We start from the raw sequence: 26,181 nt of genomic DNA on the forward strand, positions 1-26,181 counted from the left end.
AAGACAGGGCAGTTGATAGGCAAAGTAGAATGCGTGAGTAGGCAGGCTTGACCCAGAAAGGTTACAGATTTTAATAAAAAAGCATCTGCATTGACCAACATATTTGCTTCTGTGGTCAACCACACAGTCCAATTATATTGCAGTGTGCTGATGAAAACAGCAGTGATTCGCCCGTGGCATATGTAGTCTAGCACTTTCCTTTCAACAAGACAGCGCCCTCACTAAGATAACCTCATTCTTCCCTTAACAGTCTGTTTTAGATATTACCAACATATTACCTTTGGTATTTGATTGCCTCAGATGAAAACTTGAGTCCCTTCCTCTGTCAGCATGACTCTTGAAAGATCCCTAAGAAACTTATTGAAATTTATAAGAATTCCATCCGAATGCAGGAAGTCTGCCATTTCCAGGTTTTAATAGAGGATTTAAGAATCTGGAAAATTGGCATAAAGATGTTTGTGTTCCATACCTAATACCTGCTGTTTTTAGTTCTGATACCTTATCCACACGTCACTCCGAGCAAACTTAAAACTAAACTCCTTTATTTAATTGATTTTACTTTCAAAGGGTTTTTTTGTTTGTTTATTTATTTAAATATCTTCAACAATTTTAGACTGAAAAGCAGGCATGCATGTTGTACAGTGATGTATAAAAGTATTATTCCTAACAAAGAGGATTGGGTCAGATAGATGAAACTAGCCTGTTACATAAATGTTCCTAAATAATATGTTTTGTGAGATTTGGTATTATAGACACTGTCCTCAGTTTGGGTTGCAGAGGTACTAAGGGATTGTTCCCATTCAATAATGTTCCATCTGACTTCCCCCCTCCCCGCTCTGTGTAGAATGCCTGACTTCATGCAGGTTTAAATCTTATCCTTCATATAGCCACATATACATTCTCTTTTACTTACGCACTCATCTAAATTCAATCTACCTGTCCCCATTAATTCACTCTCTCTCCTCTCCGATTATCCCTGAGTCACCCTTTCCTTTCTTAGTCCCTCAGTCTTCTCCCTCTGCTATTCCTGTTCCCCATTCTCCTTCCTCTCCTTAATCCCCATCACCCATTGCATTCTCCTCGCGCCCAGTCTCACACACTGTTCATGTTCTCCCCATTACTCCATTTTTCTCTTTCATCATACATCATATGCAGATGTATCCATTGATATATCAAGCACATTTAAAGGTCCTCCTCCTGCATTCCCTGCTCCAGTTAAGTCCTCCTAAGGCACTCAGCACTTTCCCTTCCTCTCATATACAGTAGCTCCCCACTTAACGTCCTCTCGCTTAACGTTGTTTCAATCTTACGTCCCTGCTCAATTACAGAACATGCTCCATTTAAAGTTGTGCAATGCTTCGCTATAACGTCATTTGGCTGTCTGCTTTGTCCACAGCTGGCAGCCCTCCTATCAGCTCCCCTAACCCCTCCCCCCCCCAGCGTCTCCCACCCACCGGCAGACCCTGCGGATCAGCGCCTTTCCCCCGCCTCCTGCCCACGGCAATCAGGAGGGAGTGGGGAGAAGTGAGGCCTCTGTGCACAGGCTCCCCCTGCCTCCCGAACGCTGCAAACCAGCTGATTGCCATGGACAGGAGGGAAGGGGGAGCCTGCGCGCTGAGTCCTCGCTCCTCCCTCCTGCCCCCTGAACGTCACAAGCCAGCTGATTGCCGCGGGCAGGAGGGAGAGGGGAGGAGCGAGGATGCGGAGTAAAGGGGTGGGGGAAGAAGAGGCGGGTTAAGGGTGGGGGTTTAGGGGAAGGGGTGGTGTGGGTGGGCCGAGGGTTGAGTCCCCCGCCCCTGGTGCTTGCAGAGTAGGAACCTGCCGCTGCTGCTGCGCAACATGCTTCTCCTAGCCTACAGCACCTTCAGCCTCCTTGCCTGCCTCATTGTCTCCAGTGCCAGTAGGCTATGCCTGTGTGGGGTAAGGCTGGGGCACTTCCCAACTATAGTACTGTACTGTATGGCAAAAAAAAATGTCCCTGGAACCTAATCCCCCTCCCCCCCATTTACATTCATTCTCATGGGAAAATTGGTTTCGCTTAACATCGTTTCATTTAAGTCGCATTTTTCAGGAACATAACTAAAATGTTAAGTGAGGAGTTACTGTATTGGCATCTAGGCCACCCTGCCCTCAATCTTCCCCTCCCTTCTTTTTAAAAGAACATAGGGTTGCTCTACTCCTAGCTTTGTTCCCTGATCTTAGGCCAGAACCCTCTAAGCTGTGTGGCTGCGCAGCAGCCTATTAAATGTCATGCAGGCGCTCAGGAATGCAATGGGGAGAGATATCTCTCCCCTGGACTTGCTGCGGCCAGGGGTGAGGCACCCCGCCCCTGGCCCCAACCCTCTGCCTAAGCCCTGAGCCCCCTCCCACACTGCTCCTAAAAGCGCTGCTAAATCTAAGTCCTCAGCCCCACCTCCGCCACATGAATTTTGTTATGTGCATCAATATGGAGGTGATGTGTGACACATTACCCCCATATTGGTGCACATAACAAAATTCATTCCGCACATGCTTGGGAAAAATTAGAGGGAACACGTGCAAACCATCTCTCCCTATGCTCATGCAGGTCTGAGTGGGAAGGAGCAACCATGCTGGGATCGTCACATGTCCCCATTTCAGCCTCAGGGGAAGAAGCCATCAGGATCCAGATAGAACCTGGAGCTGCAAGCTGGGCTCTCATTTCTCTCCCCGCCATTGTGCGCTGCAGGTGCATGAGCCATGAGCTTCTGCTCAGCCGCACTATGTTCATTAGTCCAGTCAGCAAAGTGCACAAGAGCCCTGTATCAGAATCCATTTCTCTGTGTACGTTTCTGTAAAGGTGCATAAGAAATTCAAACACACATGTCTGTTGCTCTCCTCCCTTTCTTCCTTAGACGGATTAAAGGCACTCAGGAAAGTTAAGATGAATCAGCTAAAGCTGTAAGGTTAATGCACATAAGTTAAAGTGCATTGAACTCCTGTGTGGATGATTTCATTCAGAAGTAAAATGGCCTTAGTTTGCTGTGAAGGAGGATTAAGCTACAGCAAACTAAGGCCACTTGACTTGTGAATGAGAACTTGAATGTCCCCATGTAGGTAACCCCCTTGGAGTCAGGCTTTCTGCCCTTAGGGGATGATAATTAGAAAAGAGAGGCTAATTTGGAAAACGGTTTTCCCTCTCTAGCTACTTCACTTTTCCTCCAGTATCCTAATCACTTTAATCAGGCAGGTCAGCTTTCCTCTGGAGTGTGTGATTTCCCCCCCACCCCCGCATGCTGCTGTTGAGGATCTCTATCCCTTTGGCAGGTCAGACTCGCCACACCTTGAGACTAACCCCTCCAGAGTGTGTTTCATAGTTTGCTCTTTCTCTCCATGATGGTAGTTGGGTGGCAATATAACACACCTCTTTCATTGTATTGATTACAGTATTTGGTAGCTAACTGTTGCCACAGTGAGACTCCAAGGTGAAGTCTGAGCCCTCATCTCTTTGCTTTACACCTGCTTCTTACCTGGAGCTCATAATTATATGCTGCAGTTTGGTTTAATTTTTGTTTAGTCAGACTGGAGTGCAAGGATTTTGCATCTGACCTCAGGCAACCCTCTGTGGTTCCCAGTTCCAACTTTTTCTGATACAAAAGAAATGGGAAGTTTTATATAGGATTTGTGAGACCTAGAAGTTGCACCACATTACAGGTTATTTGCCCCTTTCTCCCCACTACGATGTGACTTTTGGTTACAGAACCGCCATGAGCCCCCTTCCCAGTTGTTTGAATGCCCTTTAGTAGTGCTAGAGACAATCTCTCTCTGTCTTGGAATGACAGACTTATCAGCTGAGATGATTATAAATAGCTTACCTGGAAATATGGGTTATCTCATAGTAAGTACCTTTGATACCTTCTGCAGTCCTCAGAGTTTGTTAAAAATATGATCATCATCTTCAAATCAACCATCTGGTGTATTTTGCAATCAAAATTGTTGCTTAGCCTTCGATGTCAATGTAATGGTGGTTCTTAATGACATTTATTCAACTGTTACAACTACATATGCTACTTATAAACATCTCAGTGTTTGAAGTCATTAATATATTTTTAAAATCAAGAGATCTGCACATAAAATCCAGGGCAAGAATCAAACCTCAGTAATGATCTTTTGAACTGCTTAACCTGCTGACAAATCTGTTCCTCCTGTTGGCACCATGGTTTTGGTTTCAGAGGTGCTGTAATTCCTCTCCTCTCACTTATTCTCTCACTACAGTTCTAATTAGTCCACTTTGTGTAGACCAAAAAAACCAAAAACCCAGTCAAGGATTTATTGGCAACCAGCACAGGTGAAGTGAGTGTTAGCCAATTAATTTTCAAAGGGAGCTTTTTGTTGTTTTGACTTTAATGCTGTCTGCATTACCCTTCCTTCTCTTAGTCAAGGGAATTTGTTTAGCCTCTTCTATGAAATTTTCTATAAAGGAACCAAAGGTTTCAGGCCCCCTGTGCTGCGTTTAGTTGAGAATGTAGAGGCGAGTGATAGCTACATTCTTCCTCGTAACAATAATGAGCGAAACTTTGACTTGGCCCTGTTCAAAGTAAGTAAAGCTTTTTCTTTAACTGGACAAAGAAGAAAAGAGAATGTAGCAGGTTGTTCACTTACCTAAGGATCTCAAGTTACAGCTGACCTTTCTTTTTCTCAGCAGCAATGTTTACAAGGACCATGGCATTGTGGCCCCTTTGAAAGCATTCTTAAGGCAGCTTCAAAAAGGATATAAACTCCTATTTAAGGTCCTCGATCTTTGACAGTCCCCTCCCCCTCCTCCCGACCTGTATGGGAGGTGTGGATGCACACACATGGAAAATATTGCCATAAATAGGACAGACTATTTATGAAAAATAAGAAGTCGTCATATTTTGGGAGGGTACGTTTATATTAATCTCACATTTTGGCCTTTCTGGTTTTTTTCTCTATTTTTTCTTTTCCTTGGTATTTTCTCCTTGGAGCTTGAAATTCTGTGCTGAAACATCAACCGTACTGTACATCTGCTTTCTCATTGTTTCTTTTTTTAATAATTTCTTGGATCGTTTCATTTTAAAAACAAACTGTTTGTTATGGCACAGGATTGAAAGCTGTCTCTTGGTATAATTTAAAATGCTGTGAAAATATCTTCCCTTTCCATTTAGATGGTAGTATATCATAAAAATTGTTACCAGTTTTTGCTATTTTGCTTTCAAAACTCTTGTTTGATACAGTATGTTGCACAAAACCCTTCCAATTCTTACTTTGCATATTAAGGATTTATTTTACCAGGTTGTATGATAAATAAAACTCAGGTTAATAAAAACCTGCGTGATCTGAACCCTTCTGAGTCTGGTTATTCACTCATTGGAAGCCTTTAAAGGGGATGTATAAAAACACAGAATATGCTTTTGAGAAAAGTTCACTCACCCTCTCTTCCTTTGCATTAGATGGATTCTTTTTAATACCTTCTGTTGCTATGGTGTAAGTTTAAAAAAAAATCAAATGTAGGAAAGAAAATAAGAGTTCAGCAATGCAGATTATTTAAGAGCAATCTCTTGAACACGAAATAGTGCTGCTGACTTTTTCTTTTTCTGAAAGACCCCATTCTAGTCTGTGAGGGCCTCTGTGTGAGAAAGTTTCAGATCTCAAGCTGTTCCCAAGTTTTGGCAGCAGGTCGGTTTTGTTGCAGCTCTTTTGTGTGCTCGGGGTTTTCAGCAATGTGATGGCATCTGTAGTATATGCATCTGAAAAGCTTTCCTAAGTAATTTGAGTCCATCTTCACGGTGAGAACCATTCAGATGGTACAGGGGCTGCCTGTGATGCTGTGTGTTTAAGTGTACATATACTTGCATATGTGTATATAGTATGCAGGCACACTTGAAACTGGGATTGGCAGACTTGAGATGTCAAGGGTATTACAAAAGCTTGCTACATAATCTTTCTAGATCAGATCTAAGTGCAGTGTGTAATGGTGTGTTGTGAATTTATGATTTTACTAACATATTAGCACCTGAATGCTATTGTTATTTGTGCTGTGCGAATAGCAAAGTGAGACAAGTGTAATACAGAGTATGGCCTTTACAGCAGAAAGACGTTTCAATATTAAAGCAATCTTTAATAACTTTCAATTTTTGAGAGGTTAATTTTTGCAGCTCTTAATAGGACTGAATATTCATTATGTGTCTCGAAGCTTCAGATTATTCTTCCAAATCCATTCTCCTTGTATAGTGCCTGATGCAGTTAACTGTCTGGATAGACATTGTTTCCCAATCACACTCCTATCAGTAGCGGAATTGTGATTTGTGACTTCAGTGGTAGATGGATTAAATACAGTGAACTTCAGAGCATAGTGCTTAACTACATAATCAGCTTAGGTGCATGAGAATGACATGGTCCTTGTTGCACTAATTAATTGCATATTGGTTAGCTGTATAAACTGACTAATTGCATACTAAATTGAAGTCCAAATGTTCCTCTTTATACTGTAATCACTCTGGACAAGTGATCAGTCAGAATACGCATGAGACTTTTGTCCATTCATCAGTTTTGTTTAAACAGCTGTTAATATGTTGTTCAGTGTAAGAGGATATCAGATTTATGTATGAAACCTGTTTGTGGCATGAAAGCCAGAACAGCATGCAAGATGTTAGCAGGAAAAGCATAAAACTGGTTAGTTCTCCCAATGTTCAGTTTCCAATAATAGCATATTCAGGAGGTGATGTCTATGCATGAAAGCAGAGTGCCTGTTGGTGAAGTCTTTTCATTGGCTATTTTAGTGCTGTGACAAAGGTGACGTTTAAAAGGATTTTTGATGTGATGCACAGACAGTAGTTGTTTTAAATGTTCATTACTCTAAACATAATAAGACTGAAAATAAATTCAGTAGAAAAAATCCATTGACTACTTGTACTGAATGGTGCTTAGACTGAATATTGCTGAAGTGCAGTATGTTGTCACATCAGCAAATCTTTTTTCAAATTAAAATAGAGCTCTTGGAAATTCAGTGCAGTGGGTTAAGAGAAATTCAGTTATATGTGTAACTACTTTTGTTCATGTTGCAGCATGAGCAGTTAATGAAGTAAATTGATTTGAGACACCAATGAGCTACAAAAGATGATAGAAAGCTCTTGATTTTTATCTCAGGACAACAAAACAAGTTGTAAATTGCTGCAGGTTTTCAAAAGTCCTGTCTAATCTAGGATACTGCTGCTAAAATTTCCCACCATTGCTACCACCAGTTGAGCTCCACCAGCAGAAGCACTAGTATAGGTCAGGTGCCATCAGCAGGTTATGAGCAGGGTTAGATGACATGCAGCTTCAAACCTGGCAGCTACTTGAAGGCCTGCCTACATCCATGATTCCACTATTGCTACTGCTGGTGGAACTGAACCAGTACTAACAATGCTGGGGAACTTTAGCAAAAATAGCTCCATGACACATTGCCTACAAAATGAAATAAATGACTAGTTTGGAGGGATCTCAGTGGTTTGAGCATTGGCCTGCTAAACCTAGGGTTGTGAATTCAATCCTTGAGGGGGCCATTTAGGGATTTGGGGATTTAGTTGGGGATTGGTCCTGCTTTGAGCAGGGGGTTGGACTAAATGACCTCCTGAGGTCACTTCCAACCCTGATATTCTAAGATTCTATGATCTGATTTACAACACCATAATTCCCTGGCAAAGTTTTAAACAGGGATTAGTTTTGTGAAAACAGTAGTTCTGTGTAATAGACAGGACTGGATCATACCACAGCCATAGAACTGTAATGTGGTGTGGTAACGTAATTAAAACATGCTTTGGTCTTGTTTATGCAGGCAAGACTGAGCTATTCTTTAACCGTGGCAGGACTCTGCTGTGTTGTAACTTGGTCCCCCCCAATACAATAGGATTTATAGTATTAGGATTTAGATGAACTAAAGAAGCTTTGTTAGGAGATACTGTCTGGGTTAATAGGCCCAAATCTGGATCTTCCTTAATGTATGAGTATCTTGTCCTAGGGTCTTCCCAGTTACTTAAATTTTCTTCTAATTTTTAAACATCATTGCAATCCTGATTTAATTGTTACAGGGTTTTAAAATAGCTTTTTAAAAAACCTGTGCACAGTTGCTGTGATCAGAAGCCTTTTGGGATGTGATGAGAGCTCTTGTTTAGCATGCCTTTCTGTTCTGTTTTTATATGCAAGCGGTAAATTGAAATTTACAAGAATCCTGCTCTTGAAATCCTGTTCCTTGGTGCCTCAGAGAGAGAGAGAGAGACTTGTAAATTTCACTTTATTGCTTATAGGGAAGAAGGCCAGAGACTTGCCTTTGAAAGATAAGCAACACCATGATGACTATGGGACAGTTTGTGGAAGAAATGCTACAAAAGCAGAGGTGAGTAAGAAAAGAGCAATTCCCAGAGATAGGTCAGGAGGAGGAGGGGGAGTATTCACAGCTATGTTGATGAGACTGTGCTGAAGGGAATAAAAGAAACATTAGGAGAACATTATAAATCATTCTCATGGAAGGGCAGACCATCCTTCATGTAGTCTTCTCTGTTACAGACTTCCTTCTGCTTTACAAGCGCCCTTTGGGTAATGGAGTACCGCTGTGGTTCTCTCCACTACAGGTGATCTTGTCATAGTCCAGTCCAGGGAATCAATGGAGATGATAATTTATTTCCAGGGACATGATTCTAGTGAGCTACAAAGGTTCTTAGAAGCTAACCCCTTCCTACCCCCACTTTCCCACTTCAATAAGAGATGCACATCCTCAAGCACCAGTCAGTAAGAGAGCATGTTCTTTTCCCAACTTCTAAGGAGCGAGTGCCCTTATGAATTTTTTAAAAGCTTTCTTCAGAACTTGAGTGCAACCGTCTGTTCTTGTTTTATAAAAGGACCTGTATGTTTGTGTCTGCCACCAGTCTGACCCAATTATGATGTATTTATAGGAAGCCATTTTAATGTTATCCCAACAGCTCCTTTAACAAGCCCCCCAGTAGCTTGGTTGTTGGCATAATTTTAGGGTTACCATATGTCCGTTTTTTCCCGGACATGTCCGGCTTTTCGGCAATCAAACCCCCGTCTGGGGGGAATTGCCAAAAAGCCGAACATGTCCGGGAAAATGCCGGCCGGGCACTTCCCCTCCCGCGGCTGCTCTGCTCCTCCCCTGACTCTTCGGCTCTGTTTAAGAGCCGAGCTGCCCGAGCGCTATGGGCTTCAGGCAGCCCCCTTGCCTCCGGACCCTGCGCCCCCAGCCGGGCACTTCCCCTCCCGGGCTCCGGCGGCGCAGGGTCCGGAGGCATGGGGGCTGCCCGAAGCTGGTAGCGCTCGGGCAGCTCGGCTCTTAAACAGAGCCGAAGAGTCAGGGGAGGATCAGAGCCTCCGGCCGCGGCGGCTCTGCTCCTCCCCTGACTCTTTGGCTCTGTTTAAGAGCCGAGCGCTACGGACTTTGGGCAGCCCCCATGCCTCCGGACCCTGTGCCACCGGAGCCCGGGAGGGGACGTGCCCGGCCGGAGGCGCAGGGTCCGGAGGCATAGGGGCTGCCCGAAGCGCTACCGGCTTCACGGTTTGCCGGGCAGCCTCCATACCCTGCGCCCCCGGCTGGGCGCTTCCCCTCCCGGGCTCCGGCTGCACTGGGGAAGCGCCGGCCGGGGCGCAGGGTCTGGGGGCTGCCCAGCAAACCGTGAAGCCGGTAGCACTCGGGCAGCCCTTTTTGCGTGGCTGGGAGTGGGAGGGAGGAGGAGGCGGAGTTAGGGCGGGGTTTGGGTGGGGAAGGGGCGGAGTTGGGGCGGGAAATGGGCGGGGCCAGGGCCCCGTGGAGGTTCCTCTTTTTTTTATTTGTGAAATATGGTAACCCTACATAATTTGAGATATGCGGAAGAAAGAAGAGGAGGTGGTTTTGTGTTGTCTTTGTTTTGTGTTTAACAAAGTGCGTAGCTGGTTTTGCATTGAGTTTGAGAAAGGCATGTGTAAATCAAGAAAAATACAATAATTATGTATATGCAGAAAGGTGGTTTGTGCATACAGCTAGCCACAGTTGGATAGCCACCGGTTTGTTTAGGCAAGTTGCATAAGTTTCTTTTGGTATTTGTCGTCCTCCTTTTTTTATTTCTGTCAACCCAGAAAAGTACTCTTTGATTCAAACATGCTGTAATTGTGATATTCTCCCAAACCCTCAATCTGTGGCTGCTCTGTGAGCTAACAGGCTTCGCTTCATCCAGACTCTGGACCTAGTTGCTAAGAGTGCAATGCTCAGTGTTAGAGGTACTGCTAACTTGTGTCAGCATGAAGATTCTTCAGTGGACTCCTACCCCCAGTCCACTGGTCTCCACCAACAGATGCCTTGAACAGACCTGCACTGGTTAAATTTACCTTTTGAAATTCTCCCTCTTGGCAGTCTTTCCAGTTCTTATCGGTTCAGGGAATTCCTTCTGTGACTCTCTCACTTCAGATCACAGTTGTCATGGCCTGATTCAGTCTTGACAACTCAGATTCTGAATTCCTATTCCAGTCAGTGATGTTATATAAATATGAGATCATTCTGAGAAATGCAGCTAAGCCTTTCCTGCCTCCTTTTGTGTCCTAGAGGAGGAAACATGTCTTCCTCCTAAGTGACAACTTCACCGTGACACTTTCTGTGAAATAGCCCACTAGCGAGAGTTCCTGATTCCTCTTCAGAGAAGTCAGCTAAAGTACATGGAAGCAGTGACATCTGTAGGCCTTACATTTGTGCAAAAACGTGCAAGTACACTTCAGTTGAGTTCTGTTCTTTTAATTTACCCTAGAAATTACCACTGTCTCCTGTAGGACCAATTCTTTTGGTTCTAGTGATTAATGGGTTAAATTTGAGCTACTGATTTGTGTACGAGTTCTCTAAATTACCCTAAATTACCGTCAGAAAGACACTGAAAAGCCTATTGGGAGTCTGAAAGCTTATATCTTTTCATCATATTTTCTTTCCTCTTGCAAAGGCGAATCCTGAAATTTCCCCCTGATTTTTCTTTAAAAAAAATCAATAAAAAAAAATTTGAAAAATTTCAAATGGTGATATGCTTTAACTTTCATTCTCCAGCCTGGTAAGAAAAAAAATCACATTAATTGGACCAGGCTTACATGCTGTATATCCATCAATTTTAGAACCATTTGCAGCAGAAAGTGGGTTGAGATCCAAATAGAAATGGCATCTGTGAGAGGAGTGTGTGAGTTTTTTGAACACTCAGAGTGGAAAGTGGGTGATGATCTTTGACAAACTGATTACATGCAGCGTAGTTGTAGCCATGTTGGTCCCAGTATGTTAGAGAGACAATGTGAGTGAGGTAATATCTTTTATCTGACCAACTTTGTTGTTGAGAGAAACAGGCTTTCAAGCCACACAGAGCTCTTCTTTCCCTGACCTGAAGGGGAGTTCTCTGTGGCTTGAAAGCTGGTCTCCAATAAATTGATTACAGGCAGAAACATGGAGGAAGCAAAACTTTCCCAGTAAAACACCAGTTTCTTTAAAACCGCTCTCCTCGACCCTGCTATGAGACTCCTGTGCTCCTCTCCCAGAACTCCCACTCCTTCAACCTCCCTATTTAAAGAAGAAATAATTATTGCTCTGTATTGCTATTGCTCCATGAAATGTGAATTGTAACAGATTAGCAAGAGGCTTTTCCAGTGAGCAGTAGTAAAGTGTCCAGGCCATACAGAAGATGCCAAAAAGGATTTGTAAACACGCCACAAAAGGAATAAGGGTTCTGTTTCCTACTATTTCTAAGAACCCAAATAGAAGTCTCTGGCTACACCCATTTGAAAAGCAAACTAGGATACAGATTAGATTCCCAGATAGGCAGCGCTATGAGAAGCAAAGTCTGAACACAGGGAGATGGGACTGTGTATGTAGTCATACAATTCCATCATCCATTACTTTCTTGCTATAATATCTGGATGATTGACATCGGTGAAATTCCAAACTGATACTTGAGAGATTAAATATAAACTTTATTTGATGTAATCACACATGCCTCCATAAGTAATGGGCTAAGCTAAATAAGGTGAAGAGTTTAACTTTTAAATGGAGTGGATGTCAAACAATTATATCCTCTGTCTTTAACAGAGCTGTGCAGGAAGCTATTTTCCTTCAATCCACAAGTAATTAGCAAAGCAAAATAAGGATTTAAGTTCAAAATATCTACCTATTCTTAGTCACACACTTCTACCTTGTTTTATTTTAAGGCCTTAATTAATGGAGATATCCCATCACCTAGAACTGGAAGGGACCTTGAAAGGTCATCGAGTCCAGCCCCCTGCCTTCACTAGCAGGACCAAGTACTGATTTTGCCCCAGCTCCCTAAATGGCCCCCTTAAGGATTGAACTCACAACCCTGGGTTTAGCAGGCCAATGCTCAAACCACTGAGCTATCCCTCCCCCCTTGACTACACTGGCTGAACTTCAGAATTTAAACTCATGTTTCAGTACAGTAAATCAGTGTGGATGAGCTAAAAACATGTGAGAAAGGTATAATAACCTGGGAAATAGTTACTTTATTAGGGCCTCAAGCATAGTTGTTCCAGGTTTGTCACACCTTTTAGCCAGGGCCACAGTAATCATCCGACTTCTTGTGTCAGGCTCCACTTGAAATACTGTAACTCCGCGCTTAACTTTGTAGCTACATTCCTGAAAAATGCTACTTTAATCAAATCCAATTTCCCCATAAGAATTAATGTAAATAGGAGGATTAGGTTCCAGGGAAATGTTTTTCACCAGACAAAAGACATTAAAACTTATACTGTATATGTATATAAATAATTTTAAACAATTTAATACTGTATTCACCAATGATGTTTGTGAAGCTTGGCTGAGGCAGGGGCGTAGTGGTGTCGGGGCACAGGGGCTTGTCCCGTTCCACCCGCCCGGCGCTCCAGCCGGGGAGTGGGGTCGGGGGCTGGCCTGCTTCCTGGCTGGAATGCTGGGTGGGCAGAGTGGGGTAAGCCCCCACTCCCTGGCTGGAATACCGGGTGGAGTAGGGCAAGCCCCCGTGCCCTGACCCTTCACCCCAGCTGGAACACTGGGCAGGCGGGTGGAGCAGGGCGAGCCAAACAATCTTATAATGGAACATTACATGACTTTAAACAAGTATGTTCTCTAATAGAACAGCAACCTAATAATGAAACAATGTTAACCGGACTTTAAGTGAGGAGTTACTGTACTTATTTGCAGCACAGGATGGTGTTTGCAATGTAACTGGTTTGTACTGAGTTATTTTCAAACCACTTTCGATCCATTTGTTGAGCCTGTGCAAGTCTAGAGAGGTAACCCTGTTTTTAAAAACACTTTAAAAACAAGTGTACAGGGTAATTTCAATGTGGAGGCCAGCAATTCCTTCTCTCAAACTGCTTCTGATGGCCAGCTGTTGCTGAGGACACTTCAGTTGTGAGCCTTAAGCTACTCAGTCCCTTAGTTCCCAGAATTTTATTAGCTATTTATTTCTTTACTTGAAAGGATGGGAATGTTGTGGGTTTTTTTATTATTCAGAGTAATATTAGGTTCTAGTTTCCCAGAAGAGGGCAATTAGTGTAATCTAAACATTACAAAAAGGCGAATATTTGCTCGGGGCTATTAATATATTTTGAGGCGGTTAATTTGTTTAATATATTAAATTGCTTCCCAGTGACAGAGGCAGAGTTAAGGTTGTGCTGACTTTTCCACTGTAAACTCTGGTTTCCAGGGTTTTATAACTCTGACATGAGAATTCCATCCTCGCTGAAAGGCAGATCACACGAGTCTCAGCCTAAGGGGCTCATTTTTTAAATGCTTTTTGTTGTTGTTGTTGTTCTTGCATAACTGAAAAACAAATGTGTTTTATCAAAACAAAATGCTGCAAGCTATAAGTTTCTGCCTGGGTTCAGACGGAGCTGGCATTGCCTATATACTATCCTAGCAAGGCTCTGGTGGCTCCATCAGCTTCTGCGGAATTTATCCTTTATTTAATTTTTTTAAAAGAATTTAGTTTCTAGCCCTTATGAGTGAAAAGAGACTCTTCTGAGTGTGAACCAATGTAGTGCAGTCAAGCAAAGTCTACAGAAAGCCAATCAGAAACAGTAGCTCTGAGAAATGGGAACTGGTCCCATTCATATCAGCAACTTTGATAACAATTTAGATATCAATATATTAACTTCATCACAGTGTACTGTTTTAGGAGTAACATCCAACTACAATTATTTAAAATGTATTTAGAAAAATCCAAAAGTCAGGAGAGGAAGTGTGTGTTAGTTTTCTATGGATTGCCCATATTTTGTCTCTTAACCTAGGTATTCCATGAAATATAGTTTATTGGTAGCTGGTTAAAATTGCATAATAAAGTACCTGAAGCATCTGATCTGTGATGTAGCATTCTTTCAAGAAGTGTCCTTCAATCCTCTTAACATGAGGATATGAATGGCAGATGTAAGGCAGTAGTCTTGGTGAACAGGCTGTTAACCCTCTAGACTCAGATATGTAACATAACCAAATTTTCTCTTATCCAAGAGTCAGATGCTCCCATGTACTGCATGACATGCAGTGAAAGAGAATGTCAGAAGAGATTTTAAAATGTCACACTTAAGGTCCTCCACAAGAATGAAGCAATTGTCTTCTATGATGTCATTCTCAAAGGAACAGCATAATTGTAAACATTCACATTATAGAAAGCTAGGAATGGCCATTCTGGATCAGATCCATATCCTTTGTTTACCACATAAAATGAACGGCCCACGGCCATGCTTTGGGCTGTGATACTGTCAGCTTTAGCAAACTAAGCAAGGTTGGGCTAGGTTAGTGTATGGATGAGGAACATTCAGGGAACACATAGATGCCACAGGAAGTGGTTTTAGTGATTCAATAGGGGGATGCTCCCTAAGAATTTATTTTGAAACGGGGGCCCTGACTGGTTTTAGCATGCCTTATATTTCTGGAAGTGCTCTTTTTCATATGAGGTACTGCCGAGGTCCTAACCACTTACGGAATCATAGAAATACAGGGCTGGAAGGGACCTCTAGAGGTCCCCTGGTACAGCCCCCTGCACTGAGCAGGAACAAGTAAACCCCAGACCATCCCTGACAAGTGTTTTCCTAACCTATTCTTAAAAACCTCCAGTGATGGGGATTCCACAACCTTTCTTCGAAACCTATTCCAGAGCTTAACTATTCTTATAGTTAGAAAGTTTTTCCTAATATCTAACCTAATCTCCCTTCCTGCAGATTAAGCCCATTACTTCTTGTCCTACCTCCAGCTGACATAGAGAACAATTGATCACTGTCCTCTTTATAACAGCCCTTTAACATATTTGAAGACCCCCCTTCAGGTCTTCTTTTCTCAAGACTAAACTTGCCAGTTATTTAACCTTTCTCAGAGGTCAGATTTTTTAAACCTTTTGTCATTTTTCTTGCTCTCTTGACTTTCTCTAATTAGTCTACTTCTTCCCTAAAGTGTGGGACCCAGAATTGGACACAGTACTCCAGCTGAGGCCTCAGCAGTGCCACGTAGAGCAGGACACTTACCTCCCATGTCTTACATGTGACACTCCTTTTAGTACACCACAGCCTTTTTCTCCACTGCATTACATTGTTGGCTTATATTCAATTTGTGATCCACTATAACTCTCAAATCTTTTTCTGCAGTACAACCATTTGATTGCTCCTTCCTAAGTGATTCATATGTTTAATATATTACTATAAGTCGAATACTTTAAGCATTTGTTGGGATTAAAAAGTGTCCTACAAGTAGAAATGGTTGTTTAATATAAAATCAGTTGAAGTTCAGTTAAGGCTGCTCAAGTGCATTTACCATCAGCACAACTACAAAAACAAACAGGAAACCACTAGTGAAGCCCTCACCCAACCCATGCAACCTACAAACTGTGATTTCACCTTTTCTACACTTACTCATCCAATCCAGTCCTCTCGCACTCCAAAACATGCATACCTCTGCCCTCCCCTGCACATGCAAAGTGCAGCCTTAACTGCAGTCATAAGCATTGGGGGTTACACTTTTTGGATGCAGGTGTAGGGAAGAGGCATGGTTGTTTGTATTGAGTGTAAATGAGATAATATGGAGAAGGCAAAATCATGCTTGCAGGTTGTGAAAGTTGGGTGGGGTTTTAACCTATTGGTTTCCTGGTTTTTTCTGAGTGTGTTTGGTGGTAAATGCACTCAATGAACCGTAACTGTTGTTTCAGCCAAGACTCTTCTGTGGAGGAATTTAAATTCATATTTTGCTTGAAATGGCACCTTTCATCCCAAATGACCCTAAAGCAGTGGTTCTCAAACTCTTTTTTCCTACGGACGACTTGAAAATTGCTGAGGGTCTCGGCGGACCACTTAATGATCTTTCCAAATATTGTTTGTACTGTTAGCTAACTATTGTAAAGCGCTTTGGATAAAAAAAATTTTCATAATAAATAACATTTTTGTTCTACAAATAAGAGCACACAACTCATATTTTAATATCAGTAGTCTTACCTTTGTAATGCGATGGATGTACCCTCTCTCCCCCGCCACGGCAGCCCCCAAGCTGGGGCTGGGAAGGAGAGGGATCTGTCCCCCACCACAGCAGCCACAGAGCTGAGGCTGGGAAGGAGGGCTGTCTCTCCCTGGTAGCCACAGCCCTGGAGCTGGGAAAAGCTCTTTCTCTGGCTGCCGCAGCCCTTCACATCCCAAATTCCCCCCACCCCCTCTTCTCACCCCACTGCCCCCTCCCATCTACCCCCTATTCCCCCCAAGGCCACCACCTTACCTTACATGTGCGTCTTCTCCAGGGTCCAGGCACCTAATTAGTGGAGCCATGCCTGCGCGGCTCCACTAATTAGGTGGGTGGCCCTTCATTCTCTTGTGTGTGGCCACCCAGGCGCACACCTTAGAGGGAACTATTCATGGACCACTGATGGTCCACAGATCACAATTTGAGAACCGCTGCCCTAAAGCATATATATGGATCGTAGGGGAGCCCCCAAAGGTACCCCATCATATCGATAAATCTTTACCTGGCCACCTACATGTTATCTAAACCTTGCTCTCACCAGACTTCAATGCACAGCCCACCTCTGCTGCTCCCACTGCACAGCCTATGTCCTTGGCTCTTTTTGGCTATGTGAGGAATGCAGCTGGTGAGACAGCCTGGCAGTGTTGGAAGAGAGGAGTAGATGACCAAATTTAACAGTTCCATCAGCTGATCTTCGTGAAGCTCAGTTAGATTGCCCTGAATTAGGGGTCTGCCCTTTTTATGTTTAATTTTAAAATTTAAAAAGCGACCTGTGTCCAAGATATTATCAGAAAGTTTGGGAATGCTTAGTTTGGAAAGGTGGTGACTGTAGTGGCACAGGTTATTTTATGAGTAGGGGGTCTTACATAAAACTCCAGAAAATCCTCAAAATTTCAGCATAACAAGATGCGAGCACTTGGAAGAGACCTCCACAAGACTGTGTCTGTATTTAACAAAGTGCAGTGGATGCTGCTGCAAAGAGTGATAAGTTTAAAGTCTATTAAGAAATGAGGTATGAACCACATTCACGTAGTCCAGTTGAAGAAATGATGACAACCTTGTTGAAAATCACTGTTTTTCCTTGAGCACTGCAGCAAGTCTCTCAGTAGATGCCAATTTGTAAGTCTGCTGAGTCCAGAGGTATAGTATGTTCTAGGAAAACTTTCCAAAAATGTGCCTCTGTATAGTGTGCTGAATGCATCAGATGGCTAGTTAAAAATTCTGTGACTCTTAGGGACTGGCTTAGATGGTAATTGATCTAAAACATGCATTCAAGATTCTGGCCTCTTCCTGAAAGTAGCTTCTGTTATGCCTCTCACATACCAGCAGCATTTCAGACATGGGTTTAGGTTTTGGCCATGTCCCTTCAGTCCACATGCACACATTTTTTTTGCCTCAGAGTGGAGTGATCAGCACTCTTGCCTAAGCCAATAGCATTCCAGCAGCAAATTTCTGGGGTTTTGCATCCCAAATTGGACTACCCAAGAAGAAGCTTTGTCTCCAGTTTGTTCCTCCCTCCCCATGACAGCAGAGCTAGCAGAAAGATGAGAGGCATCCATCTGTGAGGAGACCTCAGGAGTTGCAGAAAGGAAGTCTGTCAGCCTAGAGACTCATGCTCTGCCAGGAGAAGGCCCTTAGAGTGTGGATGAGTTGTTGGGGGAGAGGGGGCTCCACATTCCTCCCCCACAGCAGCCAAGGTTTCCCTAGAAACATCTCTTCTAGAGAAAGTCATTGCTTTTCCTTTCTTTGGGATGTAGCATGCCAGACCATTTTCACTACTCAGGGATTCCTCATGGGTAAATCCAAAAATCCACCCCCCCCAACTCTCTTCACTCCAGTCCACAACAGAAGGGGAAAACAGCTTCAGAATTCCCTGAATGTCTGTTCTTAGTTGAATAATAGTCACCTGGCAAGGAATCAGGCATTCATCCAGACCTCCCTCCTTCCCAAGAAGAAGGTCTGGCCCTTTCAGGCATGGATTTCCTCTCTTACTCCATATTGGATGAGGAGCACACGGGCTCAAGATATCTAGGCCATCTTAGACCTCAAGAGGAACTGAACAAGTCAACAAAGAAGATGAAATTCAGGATGCAGACTCCACCTTTTGTAGACCTGGCTGGAGCCGTAGGCATAACTAACAGTTTAAACCAAAGGCTGTGAATCAGAGTTGGCCTGGCTTTGACAAAATAACAACACAGTAGGTATTAGCTAATACCACGTAAGCACATTCCTGACTGGAGAGGATGGTACAAAAATACACATCTCTCGAGTAACTACATGTACGCATTACTAAGAGATGGTACAAGAATACACCAACCCCTTGTAAGATAAGGATGGAATGACAGGATAATGGATAAGAATGTTTCGTTTGACCTAGCAGGTATAAGGATAAGGGTGGTAACTAACAACGTCTGGAGTGTATTATGTAACTTGCTTGTATCCATGTATAAAAGGAGAAGTCCTAGGGGGGGCAACTTTGTACTAGCCAAGGGAACAGCATCCTGGTGTACTGATTGAGCAGGTACCTTGTCGCAGGCATACATGTATTAGTGTACCTGTAGCTCCTATGAGGCTCTATGTGCTTTGTTGACAAATAAACCTGGCTGATCGCCTTTGCCACCAAACTGAGCCTGTGGTCTTTCTTGTGAATAACATTGAGGTCTGTTGAATTAACATGCTCCACTGTCTGCTAGTGCAGCTGACATTGGCGCCCCAAGAACAGCAACACTGACAGCAGTAACAATGCCACAGCAGCAACAATATTCCACAGCACTGACCACATCTTTCACTGTCAATGCAGGAGACCTTCTTACTTCAGTGGATCTGGCAGAAGCTTATCTTTATATTTCAGTCATTCCCCATATAGCTCAGCTATGACTTTTCTTATATGATTTTCCAATCAGATGCTCAAAGTCACTAGGAAGACAACTTCCATAAACCTAACGAGCTATCTGATTCTTCCTGAGTGGATAGTCCACCTACGAGTTGGGATTGACACAAGGAGAGCCAGAGTCTTCCTGACACAGAAAAAGTTTGATAAGATCCAGACATTGGTTTCTGAAGTGTCATGGAATGATGTCATCAATCCATCTGTATCTGCAGCTTCTTGGTCTTCAGGTTACACATGCATGAGAGCTTCAGGGATTCCTTGAAGGCCTGCAGCTGTTCTTAACAAGAGATGCAAAGCAGAGTACAACATTCATCCACAGTGATCCAGTTCCTCATTTGATGGAAACAGGAGGACCATCGGGTTGTGGGCTCCTTCCTTCCTTCCTTCCTTCCCTTTCATAGCAGCTAGTTCTATCTTCTTGACATGAGATCTTTCTAAATTGCTACAACTCTTATATCCCTTCAAGTCAGTCACCTCTATTTCCCTGTGTTTCCTCTACATAAAGACATGCTTCCTTTTTCCAAGAATTTTGAAACGTGCATTTAGAAGACACAAATATTATTTCATCTTCCCCCCCGGACAAGGTTGTTGATCATACTCTCAATTAATTCATTGCTAACGTTAACTTTTCCATACATCAGAGGAGATCATTCTTCCCTCATTCTCTTAACATGATAGGAAAAACATGGCAAGTGCTAATAAGCAGTTAAAATTTATCTTAGTATAGCCAACCACATCAGGAGAACAAGGAAAACATATTTATTCATTTCCCTTCACTGTAAATGCTTAAGAAACTAAATCCTCTATAGGTAGGTTGATCGGATGCTGTATACTGAAATATCTATTCAGCGACAGATAAACTAATTCCTGAAGGGATCAGAGCCCACTGTCCATGTTCCACAACAGCCATATGGGCAGAAAGGGCATCAGCCCCCCACGGAGAAGATCCGCAAGACAGCTATCCAGTTGTGTCTCTCAGCAGTTGGACATCTTTATAAAGCCCAACTGGCTAACTTCATTCCTCTGCAGACCTTTTGACAGGATAGTGCTCATAGCATTGGTTTCCAAATAGATACTATTAATTTTTCTAGTGGGGAACTTTTTTCTGCCTGTTTTACTTCTTCCTCTGTGCAGTTTTCTTCCAGACCACTTGTCACTTGATTTGTTTTTTGGGACTGATCTCCCCCGTTCCAACCCAAACTAAGTTGTTGTTTGGGCATCTTCATGATAGTCTCGTCTTGAATCCATGGAGATAGCAATTGTAGTTTAATAAATCTTCCTGGGTTTTTTTAAACAATTAGTAAGACTTCATTATTTCAATACAGATTTGAATGGTAACTTGGTGGAAAAGACGTGGCCAGGTCCTGCAGCAAGTTAGAGCTTCATTTAGAGTTTGTAGGGAGAAAGGCACAAAGCAAAATATCTCAGTTCCAGGAAAAAAGAACTAATTTTCCAGTCAGATTAAACGGAAGTTTGCTTCAGTCTGCTAAGCTTGGTGTTTTGCTTCCCTCAGACTATACAGTCTCTGGAGGAAGCCGAATTGACCACACTTACATATATGTGAGCTCAGATTTATGACCCTGTCAGCAGAGAGACTTGGTACAATTGGCTTGATACTTCCCTAGCATAGGATATTGAAAGATGCTGTGAAAAAACTTATATTAATGTGTGAATTTGATCAGAAAATGATGGCTCAGGGTTGCCTTTTTCATACAATATTTGTAAGCCTCTGAGTCTCTGGCTTGGCGAGTCAGGATTAATTCAAATTGAACCCTAGATCCAGACAGCCCCAAACTTTGGAGTATTCAAAATCTAGATCACTGCAATATTGGCCCATCTCTCATTAGGAGTGTAACCATGGAGGCCAAAGAAGGGAGATTGTGTTCTTAAGTTACATAAAGGTGGCATAAATATTAAAAAGATTGCTTTTTGCAGAATTGTTCAATGTAGAATAAATTACTTACATATATAATTAATTGCTTTAAATAAGCATTCTGCAGAATCTTTCATAGATAAATTCTTATTCAGATGGATTCCAAGGGAATTAAGTATCAAACTGAGCATAGCAACAGTTCGAACGGGGACTTATTCCTGTTTGCTATAATTTCTTTAATGGGAATCCTAGGGGGCTACACTTCTCTGCTCTTAAATTTGTGGACTAGTTTTCCTAATTAAAAAGGATTATACAGTTCTTCCCCCCCCCCCCCATATATAATCTTAATCTCTTCTGTTGATGAAGTGTAGTAGTAATGAGGAGAGTCATACAACAAAACTAGGGGCCTGAATGTGCATGGACAAATTTTTTCTTAAACCTGGAGACAGGGCTAGGAATGCTAAATGTTAATATTTTTTCTGGATATTAATTTTATTGTGCATGGGTCTGGTAGACTTTTTAGTTAGCACTATGCATCCCTGTGAAGAGAGCAAGGGGACTTTTTTCTTAACTAAGTTAGACCTAGTAGTACTTTTGCTTCACTTCTTATTCGTAACAAACAGTCTCCACTAATGGCTGTTTATACTTCATTTATTGTGCTTTCCCCCCAAATGTTGCCAGCATTCCTAGTCTCAAGTCATGGGTTATATTCTTAAAAAATCTGTTAGGTCGTCATTTTGAGAATATCCATTATTAAGACTAGATGGAGATACCAGCACTGGGGCTGTCTTTTTAACAGGGGCGTGTTGTACTCATTTCAGATGCTTCAGGATAAATACACGAGCTACCAAGATCAATGTTTTTTATTTACCCGCAACTTAGATCAATTATTTGGCATCTGTTTGGTAAGTTTAATTTAATAGATGTAATTTAAATCACAGAACCAATTAAATTGTGTACACTGTAAGTAAGAGGAACTTATTATTTAATCTGCACTATTTACACTGTGAGTGCAAATTATTTTTACAGTAATGTGATACGAGCATCCTGGTAGGCCATAGAACCATAGAAATGTAGGTCTGGAAGGGACCTTGAGTGGTCGTCTAATCCATCCCCCTGTGCTCAGGCAGGACCTAGTATACCTAGACCGTCCTTGGCAAGTCTAACTGGTTGTCTAACCAGTTCTTAAAAACTTACAGTGACGAGGATTCCACAACCTCCCTTATTCCAGTGCTTAACTACCCTTATAGTTGGAAAGTTTCCTAATATCTACACTAAATCTCCTTTGCTGCAGATTAAGGCACTTGCTTCTTTGTCCTACTTTCAGTGGACATGGAGAACAGTTGATCACTGTCCTCTTTTATAATAGTTCTTACCATATTTGAAGACTTATCAGTCCCTCTTCTTCTCGGCCTTCTTTTCTTAACACTAAATATATCCAGTTTTTTTAACCTTTCCTCATAGGTAAAGTTTTCTAAACTTTTTATCATTTTACTCTGTGCATTCTGCAGAATTTTAGGGGGAAAATTCACACCAGTGCTACCTCCTTGTTAGTTACACTGGAATGGGTGTAATTAACAATCCCCTAATGTAGACAGAGTTTTATAGTAGGAGGTTCTGGGAGTATGAGTTTGAGAAAGAGCCTGTGCTCCAGAGTATAAATTGGTGAAATTGTAAAGTTATTTATAGTGATCTAATAGTAAGTAATACCTCGCTCTTACGTAGTGCTTTGCATCAGTAGTTCTCAGAGTGCTTTATAAATGAGATAATTATCCCCATTTTACAGATGGGGGGAAGTGGAGACACAGAGGTTAAGTGACTTACCCAAGGTCACCCAGCAAGCCAATGGCAGAACTGGGAATGGAAACAGAGTCTCCTGAATCCCAGTCTAGTGCTCTATTCACTAGGCTACACAACCATAATGATATGCAAAGATACTTTGGGAGAGTATACACTGAGCAGTAACACTATAATACATGGCATGATGTTAGAAAAAGCAAAACAACATAAAAGATTGTGTCTGAGTGTCTTTGCAAGTTATGGCATTAGCTGATGATTTCAAATAACTTGATAATTTAACCAGCTTCAATCTCTGCATTATGGGACACTTCATATCCTTGTACAAACCCAGATGCTCCTTCTGCCTGCATCTAAAACCATTCCACCATTTCTTGAACTGAAAGTTCACACTGTGTCTGATTAGCAGTGACATCTAGTATACATTAAATACTAAGTTTGTCTTACTTTACAGCATTATTAAGCTGGTTTAGAATTCTTATCAGTTAAAACTAAAATTTTCCCCAAAATTGTACATAAGGTATGGGTGTAAAGAGGGGCTGTGGTATAGCAAAGTCTGAAGCAAGGTATTTATTCTTGGCCTTCAACCTACCCAGTACACAATGACCAAATACAATCAGTCTTAGAACATGAAGACCAGTGTCTTCTGTATGCACAGTGACTTAGCTTGTTAGAAAATGTATCATAGTCAACAGACATTGTAAGGCACTACCAAATATAATGGCTATATTGTTATAGGCTACCTCACTGCAGTAAGCTTAAGTAGCACTGTATAAGATGGCAGTTGTGCGGCAAATAGAACAGGTTGTATTGGCCCAGGTGTCTTCATGGTTTCCATAGGTTTAAGCAGACTTTACATTTCCTGTGGGGCAACTTTCCTCCTAATGAACTAGTAGGCTTTATTATTCATAAATTCTTTTATTAACAGACTAGTAGATATCTGAATAATATTTAACTGAACCCACTATGTTACTAATCATCTTGTGTGTAATGGCATGTCTGCCTTTCTGTATTATGGACATTTTGTGGTCCAGACGCGAGAGAGTGATCAGAGTAGATACACTTTCCAATTGTCAGCCCTGATGACAACAGAAGAAAAATAAAGACCATTGTTTCACACTATAAAATATTGATTTGGAGAATATAAAGTATGCAGAAAAGCGAGGAAATGAGTCCATAAGAACGACCGTCTTTCACTAACCAAAATGTTAACCACCTGGCTTTAATTTATAGTGAAAAATATTGATTTAAAATTGGGGGGGGGGGAGAGAATCAGAAATGTAATGGGGATTATGCTGATTTTGTCTTGGGATACGCAAAGTTGGTTATGGTAAAGGCGCATTTGCAGTGAGCTTTGAGATTTAAATAAATGAAATTCTGACTCGTTTTTGAAGTTTAATGCATCAAGCCATTTTAGAAAGTTATTTGTAAGAGAGAAAACTAGCGGTGCTGGTGGGCTCTAGTTTGACACTTTTTGAGCAATGTAATTTCATAAATATGGGCACCTGCTGTTTAAGGTCTGCATTTGAATAGTGTTCATAAAGGTGAAGCTAAAGGAGTATTTAATCAGGGAAAGGTGGACATCATTAGTTTATGCCATTTCTTCCCGTAAATAGATTTTAATTACAATAACAGCTCCCAGATTTTTTTTTCACTATCTTTAAGCAGGTTTGCTCTGTTTTATAATTTAAAGCTTCTTGAAATTGAGGCGGACTAAAGGACTAGCCTAGATTATCCCATTGAGACCTACATGGTATATATCGAGGAAGACATTTTTAAACAGGATTATTGTATTGTACTGCAAAATAGGGAATTACTGTGGAAGACCTAAAACTTGAGCTAGCTGAATGTTCTTACAGCTGACATAAAGGAGATGGCATTTTAAAAAATATTTCTCACAAGTTCAGGTTAACCCACAAATTATATTGTACATTGTTTATTGCATTTTCGTCAAGGTGACTCTTTGATAATACACAACTGCCAATAGGAAAAGTGAATTGACTGTTACTCCCTGTGATGGTGCCATGTAAGAACTTCCATGTTATCTCCTGATTTCCAATATTGGCAAGAAACCACCTAAATGACAGTGTGTTTGTTCAAGTTATTGACCTGAAAAATTATTTTATTCTATGATTAAAACATTTTGGATGCAGGTTTGAAATGCTGATACCACACAAATGAATCTGACGTTTGCTATAAGGAATTCAGAAAAATAAGGCCCACAAAACCTTCTTAGATACTACTGGAACAGGGAAAGACAGCCTTTTCTGCCTTTTTTTCAGCTGAATCTTTCTCTTGTTTTCATAGTATGTGGTCGCATTGACATGTCTTTTATTGTCTCTCTAACAGGACATGTCCTAAATTCTCAAGGTGAGTTGGTTCAATAAAATGTTCTTTCTCTTCCCTCTGTTAGGTTATTTACTTTCTAGAAGAGAGGGACAAGCAGGGTCCCCTGAAAAGCCGCTGTCTGATCTGGGTCGTCTCTCATACTTAGCCTACTGGAAAAGTGTCATATTAGAATACCTTTATTGCCACCATGAAAAACATATCAGCATCAAGGGAATGAGCCGAGCCACTGGAATGTGTCCACATGATATTGCTACAACCCTGCAGCAGCACAGCATGATAGACAGGAGGGAAGACAGGTCAGTAAAGCATATGCTATTTGGAGAGTACTTATGAAGAAAAAAATATTCATTGTAGCAATACTCCTTGAGAGTACACCTTTTATCATAGGAAAAAACTAGTGTACTTTGCATAGACTTTTATGAAGGCTTAATGGTGATAGTCACTGCCTTAGAAGGGACTGCCAACTTGAAAATCTAGCCAACACCTGTTTTGAAAATGAAGGTAGTTTCAGATAGCATACCCACGCCAGAGTCCCCTCACTAATTTTCATTGTTTTACAATCATGTTTTCCTCGTCCCTCCATCCCTCCCCGCCCACCAAAAAAAAAAAGGTTTTCTCCTCTTATTACTGTGTGAAAGACGCACAAACAAGGGAACCTAACTGACAATACACAAGTTCAGGCAGATGCACAGAGAAAGCAAAACAGTAGAATATTTTTCTTTATTTGCTTTCATTTATAGAAATTTTTAATAGAGCTTGTAACATTAGTAGATTTTTAAAGTTGACAGGGTCCTTTTTTACATGTCTCTTTTTATT

At 41.8% G+C, this 26,181-nt stretch overlaps 1 protein-coding gene across 24 annotated transcripts in view; it reads left to right on the forward strand.

The window, feature by feature from the left end:
* Positions 1-26,181, forward strand: part of KAT6B (lysine acetyltransferase 6B) — a 195,429-nt gene that overhangs the window by 157,212 nt on the left and 12,036 nt on the right. For all 24 annotated transcript variants that reach the window (XM_042856134.2, XM_065551669.1, XM_065551659.1 and 21 more), the window contains one exon: positions 25,430-25,661. In XM_042856134.2, coding sequence (XP_042712068.2) covers positions 25,430-25,661 — 232 coding nt within the window. The remainder of the gene's footprint in view (positions 1-25,429; positions 25,662-26,181) is intronic.

The sequence above is a fragment of the Chrysemys picta genome, chromosome 7, assembly GCF_011386835.1.
Source record: "Chrysemys picta bellii isolate R12L10 chromosome 7, ASM1138683v2, whole genome shotgun sequence".
NCBI classification, from domain to species: Eukaryota; Metazoa; Chordata; order Testudines; family Emydidae; genus Chrysemys; species Chrysemys picta.